The 23504-nt window shown below is 34.1% G+C and overlaps 2 protein-coding genes across 6 annotated transcripts in view; one reads left to right on the top strand and one right to left on the bottom strand.

Moving 5' to 3' along the window:
- Nucleotides 1-17820, top strand: part of EEIG2 (EEIG family member 2) — a 29140-nt gene extending 11320 nt beyond the window's left edge. Inside the window, exons 3-12 of one of the 3 annotated variants that reach the window (XM_085299063.1) lie at nt 339-368; nt 675-791; nt 2056-2102; nt 4518-4624; nt 5536-5640; nt 6953-7139; nt 7230-7357; nt 7704-7773; nt 9352-9506; nt 17752-17820. In XM_085299063.1, coding sequence (XP_085155189.1) covers nt 339-368; nt 675-791; nt 2056-2102; nt 4518-4624; nt 5536-5640; nt 6953-7139; nt 7230-7357; nt 7704-7773; nt 9352-9394 — 834 coding nt within the window. In that variant the 3' untranslated portion in view covers nt 9395-9506; nt 17752-17820. The remainder of the gene's footprint in view (nt 1-338; nt 369-674; nt 792-2055; nt 2103-4517; nt 4625-5535; nt 5641-6952; nt 7140-7229; nt 7358-7703; nt 7774-9351; nt 9507-17751) is intronic. The other 2 variants (XM_085299066.1, XM_085299064.1) reach the window with 2 other exon arrangements.
- Nucleotides 15993-23504, bottom strand: part of HENMT1 (HEN methyltransferase 1) — a 15541-nt gene continuing 8029 nt past the window's right edge. For all 3 annotated transcript variants that reach the window (XM_085299062.1, XM_085299060.1, XM_085299061.1), the window contains 4 exons: nt 22626-22760; nt 21897-22079; nt 20083-20260; nt 15993-17962 (listed from right to left, as the gene is read on the bottom strand). In XM_085299062.1, the coding sequence (XP_085155188.1) occupies nt 17549-17962; nt 20083-20260; nt 21897-22079; nt 22626-22760 (910 nt within the window). In that variant the 3' untranslated portion in view covers nt 15993-17548. The remainder of the gene's footprint in view (nt 17963-20082; nt 20261-21896; nt 22080-22625; nt 22761-23504) is intronic.

Genomic DNA, 23504 nt, shown 5'->3' with positions numbered 1-23504 from the left:
TAGCAAGCAGCAGTAAGCTTAGAAACCTTGAATTGTGCTAGCATTTTTGTGTGCAGCACTTCCTAACACTAGGGCTAACCTGTTCAGAAGCCAAATGCTGGTATGCTATCAGGCACTGCCCTCCTCTTCTCACAAGGTGACAGTCTTCTGCTGGGGTGTGCCAAGGACCTTATTAATACYGAGTTCTAAATGACGACAGTACTAGCCTAGAAATGTGCGTTCAGCTGTTTTAAAACTACTTTTGCTACGTGTTTTATTTTTTTCCTTTTTTTAAAGACAGTATTTTTAATGGCTGATTTACATTAATTGCTAGTGTGTCTTTTTTTTTCTCCCCCCAGGAGTTAAAAGGAGGAAAGGCATATGCAAAGGTAAATAGAATAGAGATATACCTAATCTTGCCTATGAATTAGCTCATGTGTTTACTACTAAAAATATGGAAAATCTTCCTTCCTCTTCCCCCCACCAAGACTAAATCTGTAATTAAAAATACAGCTATGCAGAATTTAACACTCAAAGTTTGTTTTCTGCTTTTTGCTTTGGGCCTTTCCCTGTAATGGGCATCATCTTATTCGCATTTGAGGGAAACTGCTATTGACTGCCACTCAATACAGTGCATGCAGCAGATGCTCTCATTCAGCAATATGCTTACTAACATGTTTATTTTCTCTTAATAGCTGGGCTTTGCAGATCTAAACCTAGCAGAGTTTGCTGGATCAGGAAATACCACTCGGCGCTGTTTACTGGAAGGTTATGATACCAAAAATACAAGGCAGGATAACTCCATTCTCAAAGTAATTTTTTCCTTTCTCATACTTTTACTAATAAAATAGAAAGCAGTAAGTTATTGAACCAAAACCAGCATGGTGTTATCAAACACTTAGTGAGATTTAAAACATGTTTGCTGAAAACTAGTTAGCGATAGGTAGTGAAAATATCAGCCTTATTTAGAGAGAATCGTAAGAATCTATACAGCCCAAAATAGAATTTGTCTTACTCTTGGAAATCTAACTGGATAGCTGTAAAAATAAAAAATAAAAAAATAAATAATAAAAACAACTTTCAAAAGGTGTTCCTACTCTAACAAGGATTAAAAAATTGAATACTGAAGCACAGTGAAGAAGTTAATACATTCATATAAATGTATCAATTTTATCTTGAAACCTTGGCAAATTCCTATGTAGCTCTAAGAGTGACTCTCTTAATTGGCTTGTTTATGTATAAACCAGCTTCAACACTGTCTTGTATCCTGAAACTTTCCCTTTTCTATTTGATAGTAATAAGTGTGAGAATTGTTGGAAGAGAACCACCATGCTGTTCTCTTTCCTATTGGTCCAAGAATAATGGAACAGTGGCATAATCTGTGTAAACCTGAAAATAACAGCATACAGCATGTTACAAGTAGATTTTAATTCTTGCCCTACGAAGGCATTAGGATTAATTTATTGTACTATTGAATATACTGTTTAGGCACGCACTTTCTACTTACCTTTAAGACAACCATAAACTTTGGCGAGAAAATTGTAAATTGATAGCTTTGGCCCAGCTAACAAGCCTTCTCAATGCATTGTAGTCCTGTGGCATTATTTACCTTTTGTGGTTTTATTTTATTTCTGATGTTAGCACAGCCAGTTCTTGTATGCTGGCAGCTTGCTAAACACTCTTGGGAAACAAAGAACATACTTCAGCCCCCACTGTTTCAAAAGAAGTTCTGTTTGCACACAGATCTTTCATTTTGACTTCAGGGAAAAATAGAGACAGGAAATCTATCTTTATTATTAATGACTGAAAGATTTTTTTTTTTCTCTTCAGCTATGTATCTTTATACAGAATCTTGTAAGTGCAACTATGTAATAATATTTTCCTTTGTGGGGTTTGCACATATATTAAGATCAAAAATGTAAATTTTTGTGTAAGCATGTTTATAATCTTGTACATTTGTGATACCATTTTATTTCACTTATATTTAAGATTTGTGCAAATATAATTTAGTGACATGATTATATATTACAGACTTTTTTTTCATTGTAAAGTGACTTTAATTTTCTTGATTTATAGGTTTTGATCAACATGCAACTAATGTCTGGAGACCCATGTTTTAAAATGTAAGTTTGAAATCTGTGTGGGACAGTGTTTAATCCATATTCAGAATTATACTTCTAATAATGCATATAAAACTCTCCAATCTGACAACAGCAGTCAAAAATAAGCACAGGAAAAGAAATGATAGCTTAATGATGGCTAACTTGGTAACTTGGAAAAAAATACTGACAGAAATACTGCAATTCTCCTAAATACTTATGCTTTGCTTGAAAATACTACATATTACCTTGTACATTTGTAATGATGGCAGGGGTTGGAGAGGATCAAATAAATGCTTAGAGGAAACATTGTTCCTGCAGCAAGTCTAAATACACGTACTAGGTCTGGGGTAATTTGACTAATGCTTGTGGAAAATGTACTGTTAAGGTTTTTGATCACACATCTCAGATGATATTAAAAGCCTTATTTAAAAAACAAAGTGTGGTATGACTGGGCACAAGAGAAACCACTCAGGAATTTTTCCATAGCAAGGACATTATGCAACTCAATTAAGGATAGAGGAGGTGACATCTGATGTGGAAGGTAGCTGGTCTTGAAAATACATTATGTATGTATTCAGAACTCTTCGTTCTCCTTGTGCATAGTCTGTAGCTAAGGAAATGTAATAGTTTTGCTAGAGCAAGTATCAGCTTTTGTAACTAACCACAGGACAGAAAAATCCTGTGGTAGAAAAAAACAGATGTGAGAAACTGTTGCCTTCTTTCTAGACTAATAAGCCATTTTGTTAGGAGGCCCACAAGCTTATTGGGTGACTAAACTGTACAGTGCAATTGGCAAGCTTCCCAGTTCCAGAGACTGCACAACTGTCTTGCTAACCATGACTTAGCTATCCTTATCAGTAGGAAGTGGAACTCTTACGTGGCATTTGTGTCATAAGAGGTTTTCTTTATCCCCAGTTACTAGCACTCCTGGATTTACTTTGAGTCAGACCTACTAACACATAGGTGCTATACATCACTGGTACTGATGAACAGTTTTTTATTAGTCTTGTATGCTAATAATACATTATATTCTTGCTCTCCACTGGCTGGCACTTAAATAGTTGAAATCAATATTTATATAGTATTTAGCTCCCTAGGAAAAAATCTCTGACTGAAACTATTCAGTCGTGGCATTTTCTTCAAAACCGATGATACAATGATTTTCTGGAGCATAAACTTTTGACACAAACACAACAATAATTTTTATCTAATCCAGATTTTTTGTAGAAGGAAAAAATAAGCCTTAAAACAATTTCCCAATCTGATCAGCAACATATTTTATGAAGTCTAGAAGGCTTGACACTTGATCTGGGGTGATGATCTTGAAAGCATTCAAGTCTTGCTTTTAAAAGTATGTTAGATATTTAAGTCACATAGGTACGTTTGCATAGGAAACTTCTAGGAGTGTTTGCTTCCCACCCCTTGGCTTTCAAATTTAACATAAGAAGGTACATATTACTGTGCAGACAGTGGTTAACTTAGTATCAAATGCACAAAATGTCATCAAATACTGCTTGTATGCAGAGCAACAGTCTGTTCTAAAAATCAAAATAACAGAAAAAAAAATGTAGGTAAAATTTTGAAAACTCTACATTAGCTGTAATTTTACTGCTTGCAAGGGAAGATTCCTTTCACTTTGTCATTTTCTAATCAAAGTAGTTTCTGTCACACTAGCAAAACAATTTTTTAAAACTCTTTAATATCCATTTGAATTTTACTATAAATTGAAACAAGCACTTAAGCTTTGTGGAAAAACTCTTTTAACATTGAACCAAACTTAAATGATGTGGTACATAATGTTTTTTAATTTGAAGAAGGCAGAAGTTAGAGGGAATGCATGGAGGTGATACCAGAGACCATCCTCTGTTAGGAAGCAGGGGAAAGAAAGGGGGGGAGGGCCCAGCCCAGCATCTCCTTGTGTACTGTAGAAGAGATAAAAAGAAGCCAGGTTTACATCACAATCAAATCATTTAAGCCAAATAGGCTACCTGTAGTTGTGGGAATTTGTGTGGGTGCTTTTGTTGTTTACCATAATTTACCATCTTGTCACATATTCCATGAGGTAAGGCATATATAATTCAATATAAATTATCCTGTGATTCATATGCTTAAAAAAAAAAAGGCACAATTAGAACTCCAAAATGAACACACATCATTCCATTAATCATCAAAAAGGAAAGGTCTTTCCAAGGGTGCACAGAAGTCCCAGAAGACTCTGGAAACAGATAGACTCTGCAAAATGTTCTGAAGCAATAGCTATAGCTTTTTTTGAATGAGGGGCTAGGCGGAATGTTCTCAGACTTAAAAAAACAACCTATAAGATCACTAACCTGAAGCACAATGTGTTATGCCTACTTACTTTGAGGAATCTGTACTGTTCATTTTGAAAAGATCACAGCAAAAATGCAGCAAATCTTAACTACTCTTTTACTACAGGCCTCCTTCCACAGCAATGTCTATAGCAATTCCTGGAGAATCAGAATCTTTGCATGAAGACAGAAAAGGTGGAGAGAATTTGAAAGTAGTACATCTGGGAATGGCAGGTATGAAATAATGCCCTTAATTTCATAATTTTTTGCTAACTAGCTTCAAGGAGATCTACAAAAACTTCTAATCTTAAAGGAATGTTGATAGTTGGTCCACAAATGAACCTTCTCTTGCTTTTTTTTGTGAGACATACTCTCCCAGATAACATCAGTGGAATCTCTCATTTACTTTTATTACAGTTTATTTAAGGGAARGAGAGAAGAAAAATGGGCTTGATGACCTGGCTATTTTTTTAATGTTTTTTAAACATTTTTAATGTTTAAAAACTTTCCTTGTCTGTTAAGACAAATTTCTTGATTTGTTTTGGATTTATATTTTGACTGAGCATTTAATTTGGCTCTTAATCTTCAGAGCTTTGGAGGATACACATAAATTTGACTTAAGACATTTAAACATAAATTTTGAGCGGTAGGAGTTCTAAGCGTTGTTTAAAATTGAAGTAGTTACTCTGAAATGTAATTAATGAGGAAAAAAATAAATCACAACACTTTATTACAAGTTGAAATTTTATTTTTACAAGCTGCAGACTCTTACACATATTATTAATTCATGCCCTAATCCTAACATAACTTGTCCTAACTAGAGTTACTTTTTGTGAAATTTCAATTAGAAAACTTCTAGCATCTCATTCTACTATGAAAAGCATAATAATCTCTTTAATATCTACAGCATAGATGAACCTAGAACTATATTTCATACAAAATTTTCCATGACACACTGTTTTACTTTTTTTTTTAAGCAAGTACTTACTCCTTAACATGCATTATGTTTTTTGCAGCACTTGCATCTTTGAAAGGTTCATAAAAAAAAAAAAAATCATATTTGGGAAATGTGATATTTGAGTCTAATGAAAATTACAGGAAGACTATGAATAATGCTGGCTTTAGCAACATTATCTTACTTGCAGGTGTTGCAGATGTCCCAGCAAAGAGTGCCTCAGTCCCGGACGAACTTGGTGCATACGGACATTCCAGAACATCAAGCTATGCAAGTCAGCAGTCAAAACTGTCAGGTAGCTGTTACCAATTTTTCTACAAATTCTTGTTTCTTATTAACTTCCACAATTTTAAACCTGCAGAAAGTAAGTATATTTTTAATGTTTAAAAGAAATTTGAACTTTTGAAACTTTTCCTAAGAGTTTCAGGTTTGGAGAGGGGTTTGTAAGAGGGGAACAAGTCAGAAGAGTAACTTTTTTCTCCTTAAAAGCATAATTTAGTATCTGTTTGTATGTGACAGAGCTTTTTCCCTTAGCTTTATCACACCAAGTAACATGCCAGTAAGATTTTTACCTTTTGTGTGTGTAAAACCAACTAATTTTTGAATGGAGGCTTACTCAGTTCTAAAGCTTGAACAGAATTAATGACACACAAGTTACTGTATTTGTTAGGAAGCAAGATACTTAGATTAGGAGAATAGACTGGAGATTGGTGTTGCTATCACTTACGTATGTTGAACAGGATAGCAAGTAGCATTTAAGAGTGCTTGAATGGCAGATTATTTAAAAAAAAAATATACAGAAACTGTGTACTGGGGTAAAAGAGGCTTTTTAGTAATGGTTCTGCAGAAAACCATCTGGCTTCCCTCTATGGCCTTGAAAATATTCCATCACTACACAGAATATTTAGTAGTGAACCTGGAACAGCCCATGTGCTCCAAAGTATATAATTAGCTTTCAGTAGTGCTTAGCCATATGTAATAGAAAATAGTAACAGAAGTTAATTGATTTTAAAAAAAATCTATTTAAGATCAAGAGAGAACAGATTCATGTTCCCCCCTCCCTCCATGGGAGAAATCAAATTGGACAAACCAAAATCAAATGGATACATTGACTGAAGCTGATTTTCCCATAGTGAAAAAGAACATAAAAAGTCATAGCCTTTCATAAAAATACTTCAATCTGTCATCTACTTTTACATGCAGGAAATGAGCAAAAAAAATAAAGGATTTGTTTATCCTGCATTTTTTAAAAAAAACAAGATAATGAAAAACATACCCAGTAACTCTGCTTGGTGATTCAAAAGAGGGAAGAGAAAAAAGGGGAAAACCCCTTTCTTTCCTAAAAATGTCAAAGAAAACACCTAGACCAGCAGATCCAAGCTAATTATACAGTCATCTGAGAWTAAAGAGAAAATGGCACGTCCAAAAATACAAAAAAACTATGTGAATTGCCTAGTTTGTGTGTGCACACACATTTGTAATGCTTCTTTTTGTAAGTTTCTTTTCAAGGAGTCAAAACACAAGTTCTGCTTTTAGGATGATAAAAGGTAAGTAATAACCTTGGCAGTCGACAGCATACATAACCTAGCTCTTCTGTTTCCCAACAGGATACAGTACGTGTCACTCTAGATCATCCAGTTTCTCTGAACTCTGCCACAGAAGAAATGCCTCAGTGGATAGTACCTCAACAGGAATTGGAAGTATTCTAGAACCATGTGAAGAGAGTGACCTAAAAGTAATGGAAAAAAACTTTGATACATCTGTTAAAAATGAATCCTCAGAAAAACACTGCAGGTACATTTAACTTGAAAGGCTTATCTAACAAGTACAATGTAATAATATTTTGTATCACTTCTCATGCTCTAAATATATTCATCTTTGCAGGCATCCTGTGAAGCAAGACTCTGTGGAGTCACAGCTGAAGAGGGTTGATGCTACCAGAGTTGATGCAGATGATATAGTCGAAAAAATACTCCAAAGTCAAGACTTCAGTTTAGATTCAAGTGCAGAAGGTATGGAGAAATAAGGAAACTTATTTCTTATTTATTTTCTTCCTAGTTCCTGTTGCTTGCGATCATAGGGAATATGTATGTGGATCACAATCTACTGCTTGATCCTGTCTCCCAGAAGTTGAAACAACAGACTCTTACATGACTCCAGTAACTTTCCCAAAAGGTTACTTTAAGTATGAAATACAAGCAATTTAGTTCCTCTAAGCTATAACCTGTGAAGTTCTGTTTCTCATTGCTTAAAATATTTGCATCAGAAAGAATCATTTATAAAATTAAGATTTTAAATTACTTGTTTTTAGGGCAATATTAAAGGAAGCTAACATATGCTAATTCACTTCATTTTTAGAGGAAGGTTTAAGATTATTTGTGGGTCCTGGTGGAAGCACTTCTTTTGGAAGCCATCATCTACCTAATAGGTATGTAGCCTGAACAATTAATCCATGGGTATCATTAAACAAAAATGCATCTTACACAACAATTATTCTGTATATATATTATTGATCTTCTGTATATATATTCTTGATCTTCAATCTTTTCATTCTGCATCGTTTGAGGGACTAAAAACAAACAAAAATTGTCAGGTTTTAAGCCATATTAGTTCCCCAGTCCAAACTGATGTGCCACTATAAGCATTCTAACTTTTGGAAGTCCTGAAGCTCCAACTTTTGAAGTCTCAGTTCTAAAATCTTCAGATATGAGTAGTATCTGGTATGGACATAGAAAACAGGTACCAGTCTTAGCTTTATAGACTCACTATATTACTCTGGAGCTGGAAGGAAATATAATGTGATTTAGCCATCTGTCCTTATGGTACCAAACTACATCAGTATCAGAGCAGATACACAGATATCAAGCCTAACTTTCTTTCCTTTAGTTTAGACTCTTGCTCACAACTCTTTTTGGTTCCATAAGCTACATTTTTCCTGTTGCAAAAGCTTGTTCATCTTTCACCTAGTTATAGCCCTAAACACTGCCCTGTGATCTGCCTCAGACTGTATTCACATAGTTGTCTTTGTTAGAATTGGGCAGTTATTCTTCTTTAAAACTACTTCAAATAGTGTATGACATACACCTTAAGCTGAACGTGCTAGTCTTTTCAGATGAGCAAACATTATAAAAGGCTAAGAAGATGCTCTAATATGAGGATTCTGCACTTCAGTATAACTTTAGATTTTTTTATTATTATTATCTGAAGAAATTAACATAGCAACTGTACTCTAACTTTGGCAAGTACCTCTGGAATTAGGTATGAAGGCAGCTGATCATCTGACAGTAATAAAACCATTTTATACAAGCAAGCAATACTGATGGTTAAAAGATAAATCATCGGTTTATTGGCAGACAGGGCATGCTTATTTTTTATCTAGCACAATGTGTATGAGTACAGAATATAATACAGTAATATACAGAGACATCTAGTTTTAATTCAGTTTCCAGAATGGTCCAGGCAGAATATACGCTAGGCATCTCTTATTAAGCCACAGGTTGACCTCCTTTTTACACAGTGCTGTAACTTGGCATGTAAAACTTCCCACTATGCTCTGCCACAGGGGAGAAGCAAATAAAGTTCTGTAACTGTTCACAATTAATGTGAACAAAGATGACACTTTTGTATGTTAGTATCTTTTTTTTACTTATATAAAAAAAATTATATAAAATAACTCCATTGGCTGAGTATGTTAATGCTGATTTCTTTTCCCCTAATGTGTAAGGAACTATAGAGATGTCCAACAGTAACTTCTTTTGCAGGCCTTAGTAACATTATATTATCATTCTTTCTATTTGACTGTATGTAACACAAAACCATTTAATTCATTATGCTGTAGGTTATGCAATGGCATGGTAACAGTGCATGTTTTCTAACCTTCAGACTTAACGGTTCTGATGCAAAATTCTTGCTCTTTTTCCAGCATACACTGCTGTTGTTCTGATACTCCCTGTTTAACTTCCATTTAAATCAGAATTGAACTAATGTCTTTCAAACGTTCTTTCAGAGTAGAATCTGGAGCATATGAACAAGTGGTGATAAAACGCTAGAGCAGAAGAGCTTAAACGGAAGAAAAAAAAAATTGGAGCTCCAGAGTGGATATGTCAGTTCTTGTTTGCTCTGTTATAAGAGTTGTAGAAGACAAGATGAACTGAATGCAAGGTAGTTGGGGGGGAGGRAGGGCTTTTTTCACTAATGAAATGCCTCTTGCTCATGGAGCTTCAAGTCTTCTGTGGTATGAAAGCAATGTTTAGCCACGTATGCCTTGTGCAAGCACTTAAACTGTTTTTGTGAGCTTTATCTGATGTTAGTGAATTACATGCTTTGTAAGTTGTRTGAAACATCTTTGTGGAAGCATGATAAGTGGGTCCTATTTCATAGACTCACAGAATGGTAAGGTTGGAAGGGACCTCTGGAGATCATCTAGTCCAACCCTCAGCATAGCCCGTACAGACTGAACCCATGACCTTAGCATTAGCAGCACCACGCTCTAACCAAATGAGCTAAACCTGCCCCCATTTCAGTGTTTTATACAGGAAATCAATGATGATGATATGCCTTGTTTGAAACTTCTTTTCTAAAGAAGCCTTACCATTAAGGAATCAGTCTTAAATGAACCTGAAGAAATTAACTGGGCTTAATTTGATCCTACTTGCAATTTTAATCTCACAGCAGCTAATTCCTTCTATCAGAATTAACATGAAGTAAAGATTATGGTCTCCACAAAACCGCCACACTATGTTTTAAACATATCGAAAACACTCTCTTTAAAGTATTGAGCATAACCTTATTATACAGTAGAACACCAGAGGTTAGCTTCAGATGCATTAGAAAAGCAACTACTTAATAAGTATCAACTATCCATTAACAGGTTGTGTTACTTCTAAATGAAGTCTAGAGGATTAAGCATATCAAAATATGACATCTGGCTCTGTGTAAGTAACAAAAAATGGGATTCAGCATCAAAATACCAAGACACAGTAATGTAATATCCAGAAAGCCATTTTGTCTCTAGGATTTTCAAGTCTGGAATTTAAAGGTTCTTCCACAGAACCTTCAATGCAGAACCCTGAAATGCAATGAATGGTACTGTTTAACAAACTAGTTAATAACTTACACCACTATGAACTTATGTACTTAATCCTTCACAGCTGCTTAGTGCTTTGCTTGTATTTTGAAGGTGCCTTGAGGGAAAAGAAAGGTACAGGGAGATTAAACTCTACTAGACAACTTAAGCTTTAAAAATAGACAAGTATCTAAACTACTATAACTTACTAAGAGAAGCACTTTATTGTATACATTCTCTCAGCACTCTGAGATAAAGCTTTATTGTGTAACAGACCTGTCATTTCATGTAAAACATTTATTCCTTCATCTGTCCATTATTACATTAAGGTAAATGTACTGTATTTAAATTTGCATAAATAGACTGTGACAGAAAAGATAAAATCTTTTAAAATTTCACTGAATACAAAAGAATCTGTTTTTATAGGAATGTATGAGGTGAGACTTCTAATTCAGGCTTGGAGCTGCTGTATTTTAATAGTTTAACAAATGCTACAGTTTGAGTAGCATTATTGAGTAAAATAAATGAGCTATTTCTCAATTATGGTACTTAAATACTTTTATTTCTTACTGTTCATTATCATCTCTACTTTGGTCTGTTCCAATAGCTTAAAAAGTATAAATACAAAGGTTGTATTTTAGCTGCTGTTAATAGTCTGCAAAGAAATACGTTCAAAAATATTCCTACTGTGTTTACATAATGGGGCTAGAAATGCATGCTTGTATTACTTTTTTAAAATAAAGGATTTAAGTTTTTCTATTTCAAAGTTAAGTGAGGTATTTTTATGAATTGGACAATAGTTATAATGCTTTGTAAAATTGATCTAGGACCCAGTCAACTTCTAACTTTCCTATAAAATGCTCATTTTTATCATTGACTGTAAAATTACTGATAGTGGAGCAAAGCTTAAAATTTTCTTCCTTCCCCTGAAATTCAGAACGTGTACACAAACTCTTTTAATCCCTTTAGCCCATCACTAAGTAAAAAAAAGTAAAATAGGCTAAAAATAATGTGGTAGTGAGTATGACCTGTGACTACAGCTGCCATTTCTCCCAATTTTCATTTTTTTTCCACTCYATGAAGAAAAACTACTAGAAGTTAGATGAATGGTTCTGTATTGATCAACTACTCATTTTATTCTGTTTTTCCCCTTGTCTATTTACAAATACTAGTAACTCTTGGCTTCTGAGAATGTTAAAATTGAGTCATTCCATCTTCAATCTACTTCTGCTGGAAATACAGCAACTTGTTATGCTGCACTATGATCTCTGTTCTTCCGAACAGGAGAGCAGACACAAGGCCAACTTACCTTTAAGATAACCTAAATTTCTTCACTTGATATAATGTTAGTTAAACAAAACTTTTAAGTCTACAATAGATGCCATTATTGTTTTGTTCAAAAGAATCTTAGGATTTGTAAAGAACCTGGAAAGATTGTTGTAAAACACAGAGTTTTTTTCCATTATGTCCAGCCTTTGGCTGAGATACTAAGTTAATTACTGCCAACTGTTATTTTCATTTAGTGCCTATTACATAGCATCACTAATCAGTCTTGTTTAAGGAATGAAAGTTTTTATTCATGTCACGTATTTAACCTCCTGTTATTACCTGTTTGAGTTCTAATGTTTAGAAGTATTTATCTAGCTGTGGTTTTTGTCCTTCATAGGAATTTGAAACAGAAAATGCATAGTAACTGCTATAACTATTTTCTGCTATTTCTCAAAGCATGAGTTTCCTATCCTATTACAAAGCTCACACAAGCTTTTGTTATAAAAACCCTACTGCAAGTTGAAAGACACATGGAACTTAAGTTATATTGTTTTCAGTACTCCTGAACATTGGTACACTTTTGACAAAGCTATCAAAAGCACACATACTAGTTAGGTGGGCATCTACTACTCTTTTAAGGGGGGAAGAGGAGGGAGATACAGTTAACAAAGTATGCTTTTTAAAGCATTGTACGAGTATTCATGTAATTCCTAAGGGTGTTTTTTCCATAGCCCAGATTTGTATTCTATGTTAAAACAGAGAGCTAATTGATGTAGACTAGGCATTTTTTTTACTAGAAACCAGTTATTGTCTTGCCTTAGGAGATCTTTTAAATAGGAGGTAAGTTTACATGGGAATTCAGCTTTTAATAAAGCTGTATTCCAATATTTTATTTTATAACTTTGAGCTGTAACTCTTTGAAGAGATTCCCTAACTGTGCTTATTTGGCAAGTGGAATATGACCTTCAAATTTAGATGTGGTATTTTCTTTGCTGTAAACTGTTATAAATGTATCAGATTGTCATTTAGTAAATGGTTTGGGGTATGATTTTGTTTTTACTCTAAGTACATAATGCAAGAGTCTCATACATTCAATAAAATTATGTCTTCAGCTTAGAATCTGTTTCTAAACAATTTTTTTTAAATGCAAAGAAGGCAAATTTAATTTAAACCTTAGCAAACTTCAGTTTCCCTATTCCTTTTTAGAAATTTGTTTCCCTCTGCAGCTTATTAAACTTCATACCTAAAGTATTAAATTGCATCATCAGTATGCAAGTTATATATGTCGCCCAGCTACAAAAATGAGTATGTACCATTATTTAAAGAAGTTAAAACAAATATTAAAATGAGCAAAACTAGTCACTTAAACTAGTCTTAAGCTTAATTCTTTAATGCATAAGGGATATCATGAATTAGCTAGATTAGGGCATGTTCTGGGAAGCAGATCTCCATTTTTTTAGGGTGTAGGGAACTAGTAACTCTCATACTACTTCTCACTTATTATATAATGACTCTTATCATGCAAATTAAAGTAAATTTTAAAGTTTCAGGCATATCAATGAATTAAATAATTAACAGCCTCCCCTGTGTCTACAACTAGCTGTACCTGGRAAAAGTAAGGGTACTGTGTATATAGTCCCTCCTCATCTGGCAACTGACAAAAAAAAATTAATCCTTCTCAATTGACTTTAATGACTTAAAGTCATGACATACAGTATGCATAACTTAAGGAGGTATATATAAAAAATACCCCTCCATCCCCATATTTATGGTCTATATACTTCCTTTCTCATCAGCATACCGCCTTGCATTCAACACAAATATAAACAAGTTTTTTAGTACTGCGTTAAGTAAATAGCTGTTCTTCTACCAAAAATTCTAAGTTGATGAAAATTGCAAATAATTACAGTACAAACTACTGTTTTGGCACTCAGTTCAGCTACCAATTCATTGTGCAGAAAGCATTAAGAGTTTTTACTTTACCTCTAGAGCTATGAAGCACCAGAACTTGCATGCTATCAAAGAACACTTAGGTGCACTTTATGGACCTTCTGACATGGGACAACATAACATACAGGCAAAGATTGGCACGGAAAAAAATAACTTTCTGTAATTCTAGAAGCAAAACAAGTAATTCTGCCTTCTCTGCACTTAAGTGGTCATTCCTGCCTGCTCTCCTCCCTTCACTCCTTGAACCAGTGCAAGCTTCTATGACAAGTAAGTTGACTCAATTCCCTGAATGGCCAAATAGCAGAATCTGCCAAAAAGGAGAAAGGCAAACACATACTCTMAATATATTTCTTGATGTTTCCGTGGGACGGATTAATTCAGCTTTGTTGCTTGCTTGYTAAAGACATGAAAGCATTAAGTAACAGGTTACTAAAAATAAATAAGAAGGGAAATCTGTAAAAACGAGTAAGCAAACAAACATAAAAGCTTTACTCAAGTTCGGAATTGCATGTACTAAAATCAAAGTTGTTTATACACTGGTAGTCTTTTTAGCGCCTCTTCTTATGAGCTAATAATATTTCCCCAGTATCTTCCTTTAAGTATATGCTAGCGTCAGTGCATTTTATTTATGAGATGTTCCCAGTAATGCAATACTGAACATGAACAGTTCGGTTTGTTTTGTATACAAGAAAGAAAAAGCAATTAAATCTTTGCATAAAAATATTCTGCCATTTCAAAAGCTTTTTTCCTACATTTCTTCTACTCTTTCAGTAGAAAAAGAATCCCAATAGCTAACTTATGAGATGCACATAACTCAGCTGTAACTGAATGATTCAAATCACATTAAGCAACCTAATGTTAACAAGCCTGCAATAGAGCCTAACATCATGGAAGCTCATGAAAGAAACTGAAATAGAAGTTTCACATTAGCTCTAAGATCTATTCATTTGACAAAGATCTGGGGAGATAGAAAACTAACTCCTCAGGCCTCCAAAAAATTCAGAATTGCATTTCATAGCACTCTGAAGTAGGCAATTTTTTTTTGTTCTATTAAATATAATCTGAGGGTGTATTTTTAAAATTTATTTACTTAACTTCACCTAAAACACTATCATTGAAATCATTCTGTTCAGCCATTCTGACCATATTAAATCCCTGCTACCTTGCTCATTAACTATCAAGTTTTATTTTCTATACTTAAGATACTGCACTGTATTTTTACCACATTGGCTTTCTTGTTCACCTTTGTTCCATATGCTTTCTCCAATTCTCTGCTTTGGGTCCCATGCCACGTTGTATAGAACTGTTTTCTTCTGAGTCTGTTATCATTCTACTTTTAAACTCTTCAAAATTAGTAATTTGGCTAAATTCCCAAAACTCATCTTTCTTCTGATGCTCTTCATTCACTGTTGTACCTGATTAAACCCAAACAATTTGCAAAAATAACTCAAATTGCTTGTATGAATGATTTTTTTCTGCCAAATCAGTAACTCCCCCCATTCATATCCTCCAACAGTGCAAAAGTTATAGAAATTCACATACCAGCATACAGACTTGTTAAGAAAGATCTCCTAAAGGAATGAATGCAAAAAAAGCATTCAAAGCAGACAAAAGCAGACAAAATTCTTTCCAGCTCTAAATTCAGACTGTAAAGCAACTGTGATTTCTATGGAATTAAAACTGTTCTGAGAACTGCATTTAATTCTGTAAGAACACAGAAGTCAAAATCTTAGCGTAATTTTACAATTATTACGCAGTTCAAAGCAAGTAGATATTAAGCAAGTAGTTACCAAGCTTCCTAGTTTTTTTTCCAAAAATCCCTGTGACAGTCATAAATAAGTAGTATTTCTTACTTTAAGATGTTTTCTCAAAGGAAGTCATTAACAGTTCCACTTCTTTTGCATTTTAAAATTTATAACCACCTAAAGTTGATCTGTTTCGAGATGCATATGCCATCTCCTGGTCAGTAATATTGTCACATGCAAGCTGAAACATTTAGTTTTCATACACTTCCTTTCAGCATCCTAAATTGAAACCTTGGATTAACTTTGGTCTATTTCAAACAAAAAGTTTAAATGTGACACAGTAAGTACTGCCTTTATTCACAAATACGTGTAAAAAATTAATGAAATATTGGCTGAACACAGAACTGAAGGCAAATATTCTGTATCTGGAATCCTCCACCTTCCTTCTCCTCACTTTAAAATGATCAAGCTATAAAGTGTACTAAATAAAGAAATATAAACAAGAGGAAATTACACAAGAAATAAGAAGTACCAGAGTCCTCAAATCTTCTAATTATAAAAACCATACAGTGAACAGATATATTTTCTAAGAAGAAACCAATGCAACTGAACCCACTCTCAAACAGCTACATTTACTAGTGTCAAAAGAATACTTAAAATTCAAAATTGGTAAATATATTTTAATGTACAAGGTATGGCAGGTTATATCACAGTGTTTAAAAATATTCTAAATATTGTATTAAAAATAATTTATAACAAGCCACTATTGTGAGAGAAAATTATCCCACAAAAGAGATTAAGTGAGCATTTTTTAATCATTCTGTATGAGAGCAGCACGCATCATTCTTCTTTCTCTGAAACTCAGACACTGAGTTAGTTACAGATTAACCTTCCCTCAGTTCAGAGACACTTCCCTTTATGCCTGGTCTTTAACCAATTCAAGCAAATACCAGATATTTAGAAGGTAGAATACAGTCAGCCATTACACACATTTTGTTCTTCGGAAAGTTATTAAACTTTCAAATTTCACAAACGTGATGTCAGTTTCTATAATAATTGCTCATTCAAAGCTGCTACAGAAATCATGGAATATATATATGGAGTGAGGCCTTTTAATTAATCATCTCTTTACTCTTAAGAAATACTTGGGGTAAGATATTAAGATTATATATTTCAGGTATGAAAAGAAACTCAAAAAGTTACAGTGTGCAACTGTACTACACCTGTAAAAATATGCCAGTCCTGTGCACCCTACAACATTTCAGTCTTCAGAAGTCAGGACTCCAACATTTGCTTGCTACGCATTTAGACATACAATTCAAATCTACTTAGAAAAGCAGTTATGTTGGCCAAGCCACTGTCAATAATACCTATTCTGCCTGCTCAGTATGTCTGCAAGAATTTTTGGACAATAACTGCACATGAAAAGGGAGAATTTTTCTAGATTCACTGGGGTCAGATTACCATTCATAATGACAGATTTTTTTCCAAAAACAAAATAGTCAGAGATACTGATTATTTTCAAATTAAATAAATTCACCTTCTGGAGAGTCACAGCATGCAAGTTATTTCCCAAGCAGCAGTTAAGAAGAAACTGGAGAAATAATCATGGAAGTCTACCCATTTCTGCTAACATACATTCAAGGTGATGGTGCTTTTTCCCATTATTGAATTTACTGACCTTTAACCATCTGTGACTTATTTCAGTTTATCTGGAATACTGTTTAGTGTTCTCCAAGGCTGGCTTGGAAACAGCACCCAGCAATTTTATTCTATTAAGAAAAATCTGCCCTAAACCTGTGCCTGACTCATATTATCCAGCACAACAACACAGTTCTACATTCTCATCAACTATTCTTGCAGCTAACAAAAGATTATGAAGGAGAGTCTAGTCATTACTACTACCTCGTTTTGCTTCTTCATGGGAATTAATTCCTTCATTTTTAACCCCTGACATTCTTCTGCTAAAAATCCTGCATGTTTTAGTGATCTTTGCCAGAATCATTAATTTACCACTAAATGAGAGAGGTGCTAAGGGGTAAATACTGGAAGGTTTAGATATGAATGTAATTGTCTTTTGCAGTTCTAGTTAGCTCCAGCCTGATATGCTCTGTATGCTACAAAAAACAATACCTTCATTACTTTAACTAAACTTTGTGTGAGAAATCTGCAGTCTAATTCTCCTCCTCATTTTCATGTTCAATATTGACTATCACAGCAGAACCATCACTGCTTAGCATGACCTTGCCAGTAATAAGCTTGCATAACTTCTCAAATGTGCCACAAAGTTGATTCACTTTGGGAAAAGAAAAGATTTTTGCAAGAGGTATATAAACCACATTTCCATTGACAAATGGCTCCATGCTTTTTTCAACAGCCAGTTTTTCAAGATCTTCTGAAACACAGCTCCTTGAATGTTGGAATTTAGATTTTATCTCAACAGGACCATCATTATACTCCTCGTGTTCTGATTTTAAATGGTCCAGCAGACTTCGCTGAATGACCTGTGCTGTGAAAACAACTTCATTGACCACTGCATTCTGCAGGTACTTCTCATCTTTTAGACTTGGATACACTGCTTTGAAGACCTTTACAACATAACAAGAACACATAAAACAATTATCATTATCATAGACTCATATTGCAACAACTTTTTGTTAAAAAAGAGCTTCTAAAATGTAAATATATTTTTGAATTAAATCATGTTTTGCTTTTGGCTTTAAATATTTTCAGATAACAGGCACCTAGACAGTATTAGTGGATTATTATATATCACAACTACAATGGCAGTTAGAAAAGTTAACTTCAAAAAGCAGGCTTACATCTGCAAGCTATACTTCAAGATCAGTGAAGTGAAGCCCTGTAATTCTTGAATTCTTTTAGTCATTCTCTTATTTTTCATATTACTGACTGTCAGGATCTGGCGACAGTCCCACAGCTATGTAGATTCTGAACTACTTCCAAACTGTCATGAAGAAACTCGCTGCAACTATGCCTTTTACTCCATTTTCAGAGTGAAACATGAAAACCTGCTCTTTCAGATACAGAGAATGCTTAAAAAAAAAAAAAAAAAAAAAAANAAAAAAAAAAAAAAAAAAGCTTGCCACATCAAAATCAATCAAGTGTGGTATAGTCTACACTGAGCTATACTCCAAGGGATTAAGAGAACTATGCAGGCAACCTCATTCCCACTAGCTTAGTAGGCAATGCTTTATATCACCAACCCACTGAAGTTTCACAGTCTATTAAAATTTCATATTATTTTCCAGTTAGATCTTAAAGCATTCATTCATTCCCCTAAAGTGGTTACTTAATAGAATAAAAATTAATTTGATAGCCCAGTTTTCATGAGAAGCACTTAAGATACAACAGTTCTCTTGTTTCAACTCAAACGATGTTAATGTTAAAACTACGTCCCTGAGAACCCTGTGACAGAACATAATGAAAGCAATTTCTAATATGGTATGTCAGGTACCTAGACATATTTCAAAGTTCATTTTTTGAGGACTAAAAAGTACTTCAGTATTCTGATAAAGACAGTAGCAAATAGGTGAGTTTTTTAACGTATAGAATGTCTTTATAGCTTAGAAACTACAGAAGACATTCCCAAAAATTAAAATACACTTCATTTCAGGTCACAAAACTTAAAGATGCATACACATTTTTAAATGAAGATATGAAATGTTAAAATTTGCTCACTGAAACAAATAATTGAAGGCCTCGTGAGATTGAAAACACTTGTCTTTTTGGATTATTACTTAATGCTCAGTTATCCCTTAAAAAAATAATGTTCTACATGGTACTTAGATGCATTAGACTTTGCCTTTGTGGCAAATATTGCAATATTCAGCAAAATACTTGACAAAAACATTATCTAGTGTTACCTAATTTTGGATCTACAGCAGTCCTGACAGACTTACCCCTACTAGTGCAAGAACATAAAACAAAACTGAGTCACTGAGCCCGAAGTTTCAAGCATACGCAAATATAGTATCACATGGTATTAAGATACTCAGTCCAAAAAGATTCACTTTTTACACATTCCTACATACTCTTTTTCAAAACACAAAACTTTAGTGCTAAAAGCCAGAAAGCTTTAATGTGTGCCAGTGGAGAATAGGGTACTTGGCAGAATCCTACGCCTCTGCAAAAGTTGGAACTGGTTACCTAAAGACATCAAAGTTAGGGAGTGGACTACATCACACACTGCAAAGAAAAGGCAAACCACACGAAACAGGCCCCGTTAATCCCATTTCAGCCAAATGTTTTCCTTCCAGTAATATATCTGATGAGACTCTTCAGAGCACACATTCCCTGTTATAAGCGCTTTTTAAATGTTTTTGTTTATTTTAATGCATCTGAAACAGTCTGTATCCAGTGTCAACAACCTTAGCAGCCACATAATAAAAAAGAATGACTACGGGAACAATTATATAAACAGTATCACAGTATATCCGGAGGAAGGGACAATTTTCATTCTAGGGATAACAGCATGTTAAAATATGAACGTTTATACATATTGCTATTTAGCTAATAATCTAAAAGTTAAAGGCCAGTATATAATTAGAAACATATGGACTTAAGACTCCTCTGAACTGACAGTGCATGTTACAGAGCTAAGACCCAGCAGCAATAGTACTAAGAACACTTAATAGGCAGATCATAGATTTTTTTTTTAATCCTCCTAAAGAAAGAAAACAATACTTACAGTTTTGTAAGTTGCTTTGGTGGGTTTCTCAAAATCAGCAGTTTCACTGGTTTGGGAATATTTTCTTATAAACACACCTATTTGGGTACAAAACCCAACATCTTCCATTCCTGCTGGTGGGGACCCTACGCCAGTAAATTCCACTGAGTAATTGTAGCATCTAGCAATACTTAATGCCCTGAGAAAAAGAACATAATCTGATCATACTAAATACTCACCTTTTAATGTGATAAACACTCACTCTCTTAGAGAAGCAAGATCCCAACCCTGTGAATGCTCAAGCATAGTATTTCTCACATACCTGAAGACAAGCATTATCAAAACTTTTGCTGCATCACAGCCGGAATCGTATTCCTATCACACTCCGACTCAGCTAATATCAATAATATAGGTAACCAAAATTATTTCTAAGATATCTACATAGAATACGTGTGCTCCCAGTTGCTTACTCACTGTCTAAAAAACAAAGATGAACTGTGCACAAAAAACTAGCAGTTTTACAGCACAGAACTACTTAAGAAGCACCCCCTAAAAAAACCACATCTCTGAAAAGCCACAAGAGACTAGTTCAGAGAGAATAATAATAATAAAAAAATTTGCTTTAAGTGTAGAAAGAACAAGATCTACCAGCTCAAGGTTACAACAGCGTACATGACAGCTAGATGAAAAACAGTCTTGCAGTACTGTACAACCAGTACAAAATGAGTAATGGGACCAGGAAACAGGGAACTAAAATGGCACTACCTACCTGCTGCATTCTCCATGAGAAGTACCAACTGAATTTGTATCTTTTAGAGAATACTGCAATACACATACTTCACAGCACAGATCTAAAGACCTTTTCATGCTTACAGCTCTAAAAATATCATTCTTTGAGGAAACTCAATATTTCTAACTCATACATATCTAAAAGTAGGATCTAAATTTACTTTAGTTATAACTATAAATAGCCTCTCAGGTATTCATTCTTCCTACAGTAATGCAGGCAGTTTTTAGGATCCTTATCCAGGGCAGTATCTGTTCTTCACAAGTTTTCCAAAACTACATACTTAACAATCACTGCATACTTCAGAAACTAAAGTCTATGAAAAGAACAACCTAATTTAAGGGGCAGATTTCCCAAGATACAATTTCTGGCAAAAAATTGGCAACTGAAATAAGGCATCATTTACTCTAAATTGTATTTTCTTCCACAACTGCCTGAAACTTCAACATTCCCACAGGATATATAGTCCATTTTCTCTTTTTGTTCTGTTTTGTTTTTAATCACACCTGTTAATATTATAGGGAGATATATCTTGTGCAACCTGTCATGTTCGTATGTTTTGCATCAAATCTTTTGTCACGCTATGATCCACTATAACATCCTTAAATTTATTCAACTTAATCTATTGTGAATATTTGATAGATTTGCCTGCATGCTCTTACATAAAAGTCCATAGTAACAGAGTGAACATAGTTCTGAGGAATTTACGAAGCATTTCTATTGCAGGTTATTATGTTAAAAGGCTTATTTAATACTTTACACTTCTATTGTATAAACTATAACAAATATACATAAAAAGGAAAACAAAGCTTTTAAATATGTTTGCATAGCTACAATAAAAGCAATCCAACTTAAAAGCATCATAAAACGCAGAACCCCCAGAGTACGCTTAACTATTCATAGTGTAATAGCGAAGAACTAAATCAGTAGTTGTGAAACTCCACTGACACAAAACCACACAGAAACAAATACTGAAAAATTATAGCTACCCCTTTCTCACATTACTTAACATTCAAAGCTGTCAGCATATGATGTTCAGTAAACTCACCAGCTTTGAAATTCTGCTCGGTTCCATTCAAATTTGTGGTCTGGATGCCTGAAAAATGTCACTCCTGGAAGCAACGGGTTAAATTCTGAATTTGGAGTACTTATCACAATCATAGTAGGAGCCATAAAACCAAACACCACTTCAGGAAACTTTTCAAGCTCTGATTCTTCCAGATGCTCTATTCTGTAAAGTATACATTTTTGTATGTCCTTAAAAACACCTTACTATAGTTCTTTAAGCTTCTTAACAACTGATCAAAAAAACAAAACAAAAAAGCACACAAAAAAACACACAACAACAAAATAACTTCAAACCCATATCTGTACCTTGGAATTTTAAGCCTAGGTCTGCAATATTAGCACTGGTAGTGTGTCTTTTTGTCAGAATATTTTCTCTTGCATTTTGTTCCCTTCCATGTATATTCTTCTTTCCACCACGAGCTAGCATTGCTAGAATTTCTTAGCATTATTAATTGGAACACAAATTAGAAGATGCGACCTTCTGCTACTCTTCTGCTTGAAAGGGTCGATCAGGTCTGTATACAGGGTAAGGACTTTACATTTTAAGTTCCATTCTTGTTAACTTGGTGAGTATTGCAACACTTAAATACCATGCCAAAAACAGCAACAACAAAAAAAATACAGCAAGAAATGGGGAATTCTGATGTACTTATAACCATTCATAAACAAGAGGGTAAAGAAAGATGTAGTATGTTGGACTGATACTCACAATTCAATGCATGTTATCAAGTCAAAACCAAGCATGCAGGGATCTTTATCAGCAACCGAGCCATGATGCAAGGTAACAGTTAAAGATCTTTCAGCTGGCTGCAAATAATCACCAGGAAGAGGAGACAACCTATGCCTACAGAAGTATAAAAAACTGACATCAAATTTTGCATGCAGTACTAGCTGATGTCCTATTTTGATACTTTGTAAATCCCTTACATGTTAATTCTTTTAAATGAAAAAAAAGAAATCTAATGCAAACAAGCAAACTCTTTTTATGAGCATCTGCAATAAGATATAAAAATCAGAGAAGTTAATCCAACAGTTGTCCTTCCTGTTTAAAATATAAATAAATAAATAATAATTCCACTCTATTCTCAAGCCTCTTTGAAAGGAGAGTATGTCGTAAATTCTGATAGTAGCTCAACTCTAGAAACACAGTAAAACTCATTAAGACATGCTTTACATGCTTTACAAGGTTTTTTGGAAGTTATCAGAAAAGCCTATTAATCCAGTTTTCCAAATAAAGAAGAACAGGAACTGAAATGTATACAAAAATTTAATCCTGAAATATAGTATCAGATAAATAAAACATAAGAAACATTAAATTTACTAAAAGTTCAATTTCTTCATCATTGAGAAAGTGCAAACGTCAGAATCTATATCCTACAAGTTAATTAAATGCGTATTAATCAGCTTTCAAGAGAGAAACTTTGGCATGCCTCTCCAAACTGCCTCAGGTTTGAAAGATTATATAAATTACAAATTTTAGAGCCTCCTCAGCCAGACGTAAAAACATTGAGCTAACCTTACCATTTAAGAAGGGGGGGCGGGAAGGGGAAGAGAGACAGAGAGAGACAGAGAGAGACAGAGAGAGACA

Source organism: Rhea americana, unplaced genomic scaffold (genome assembly GCF_003343005.1).
Source record: "Rhea americana isolate MKP2758 unplaced genomic scaffold, rheAme1 scaffold_144, whole genome shotgun sequence".
NCBI lineage: Eukaryota > Metazoa > Chordata > Aves > Rheiformes > Rheidae > Rhea > Rhea americana.
This window is presented reverse-complemented; position numbering and strand designations above follow the sequence as displayed.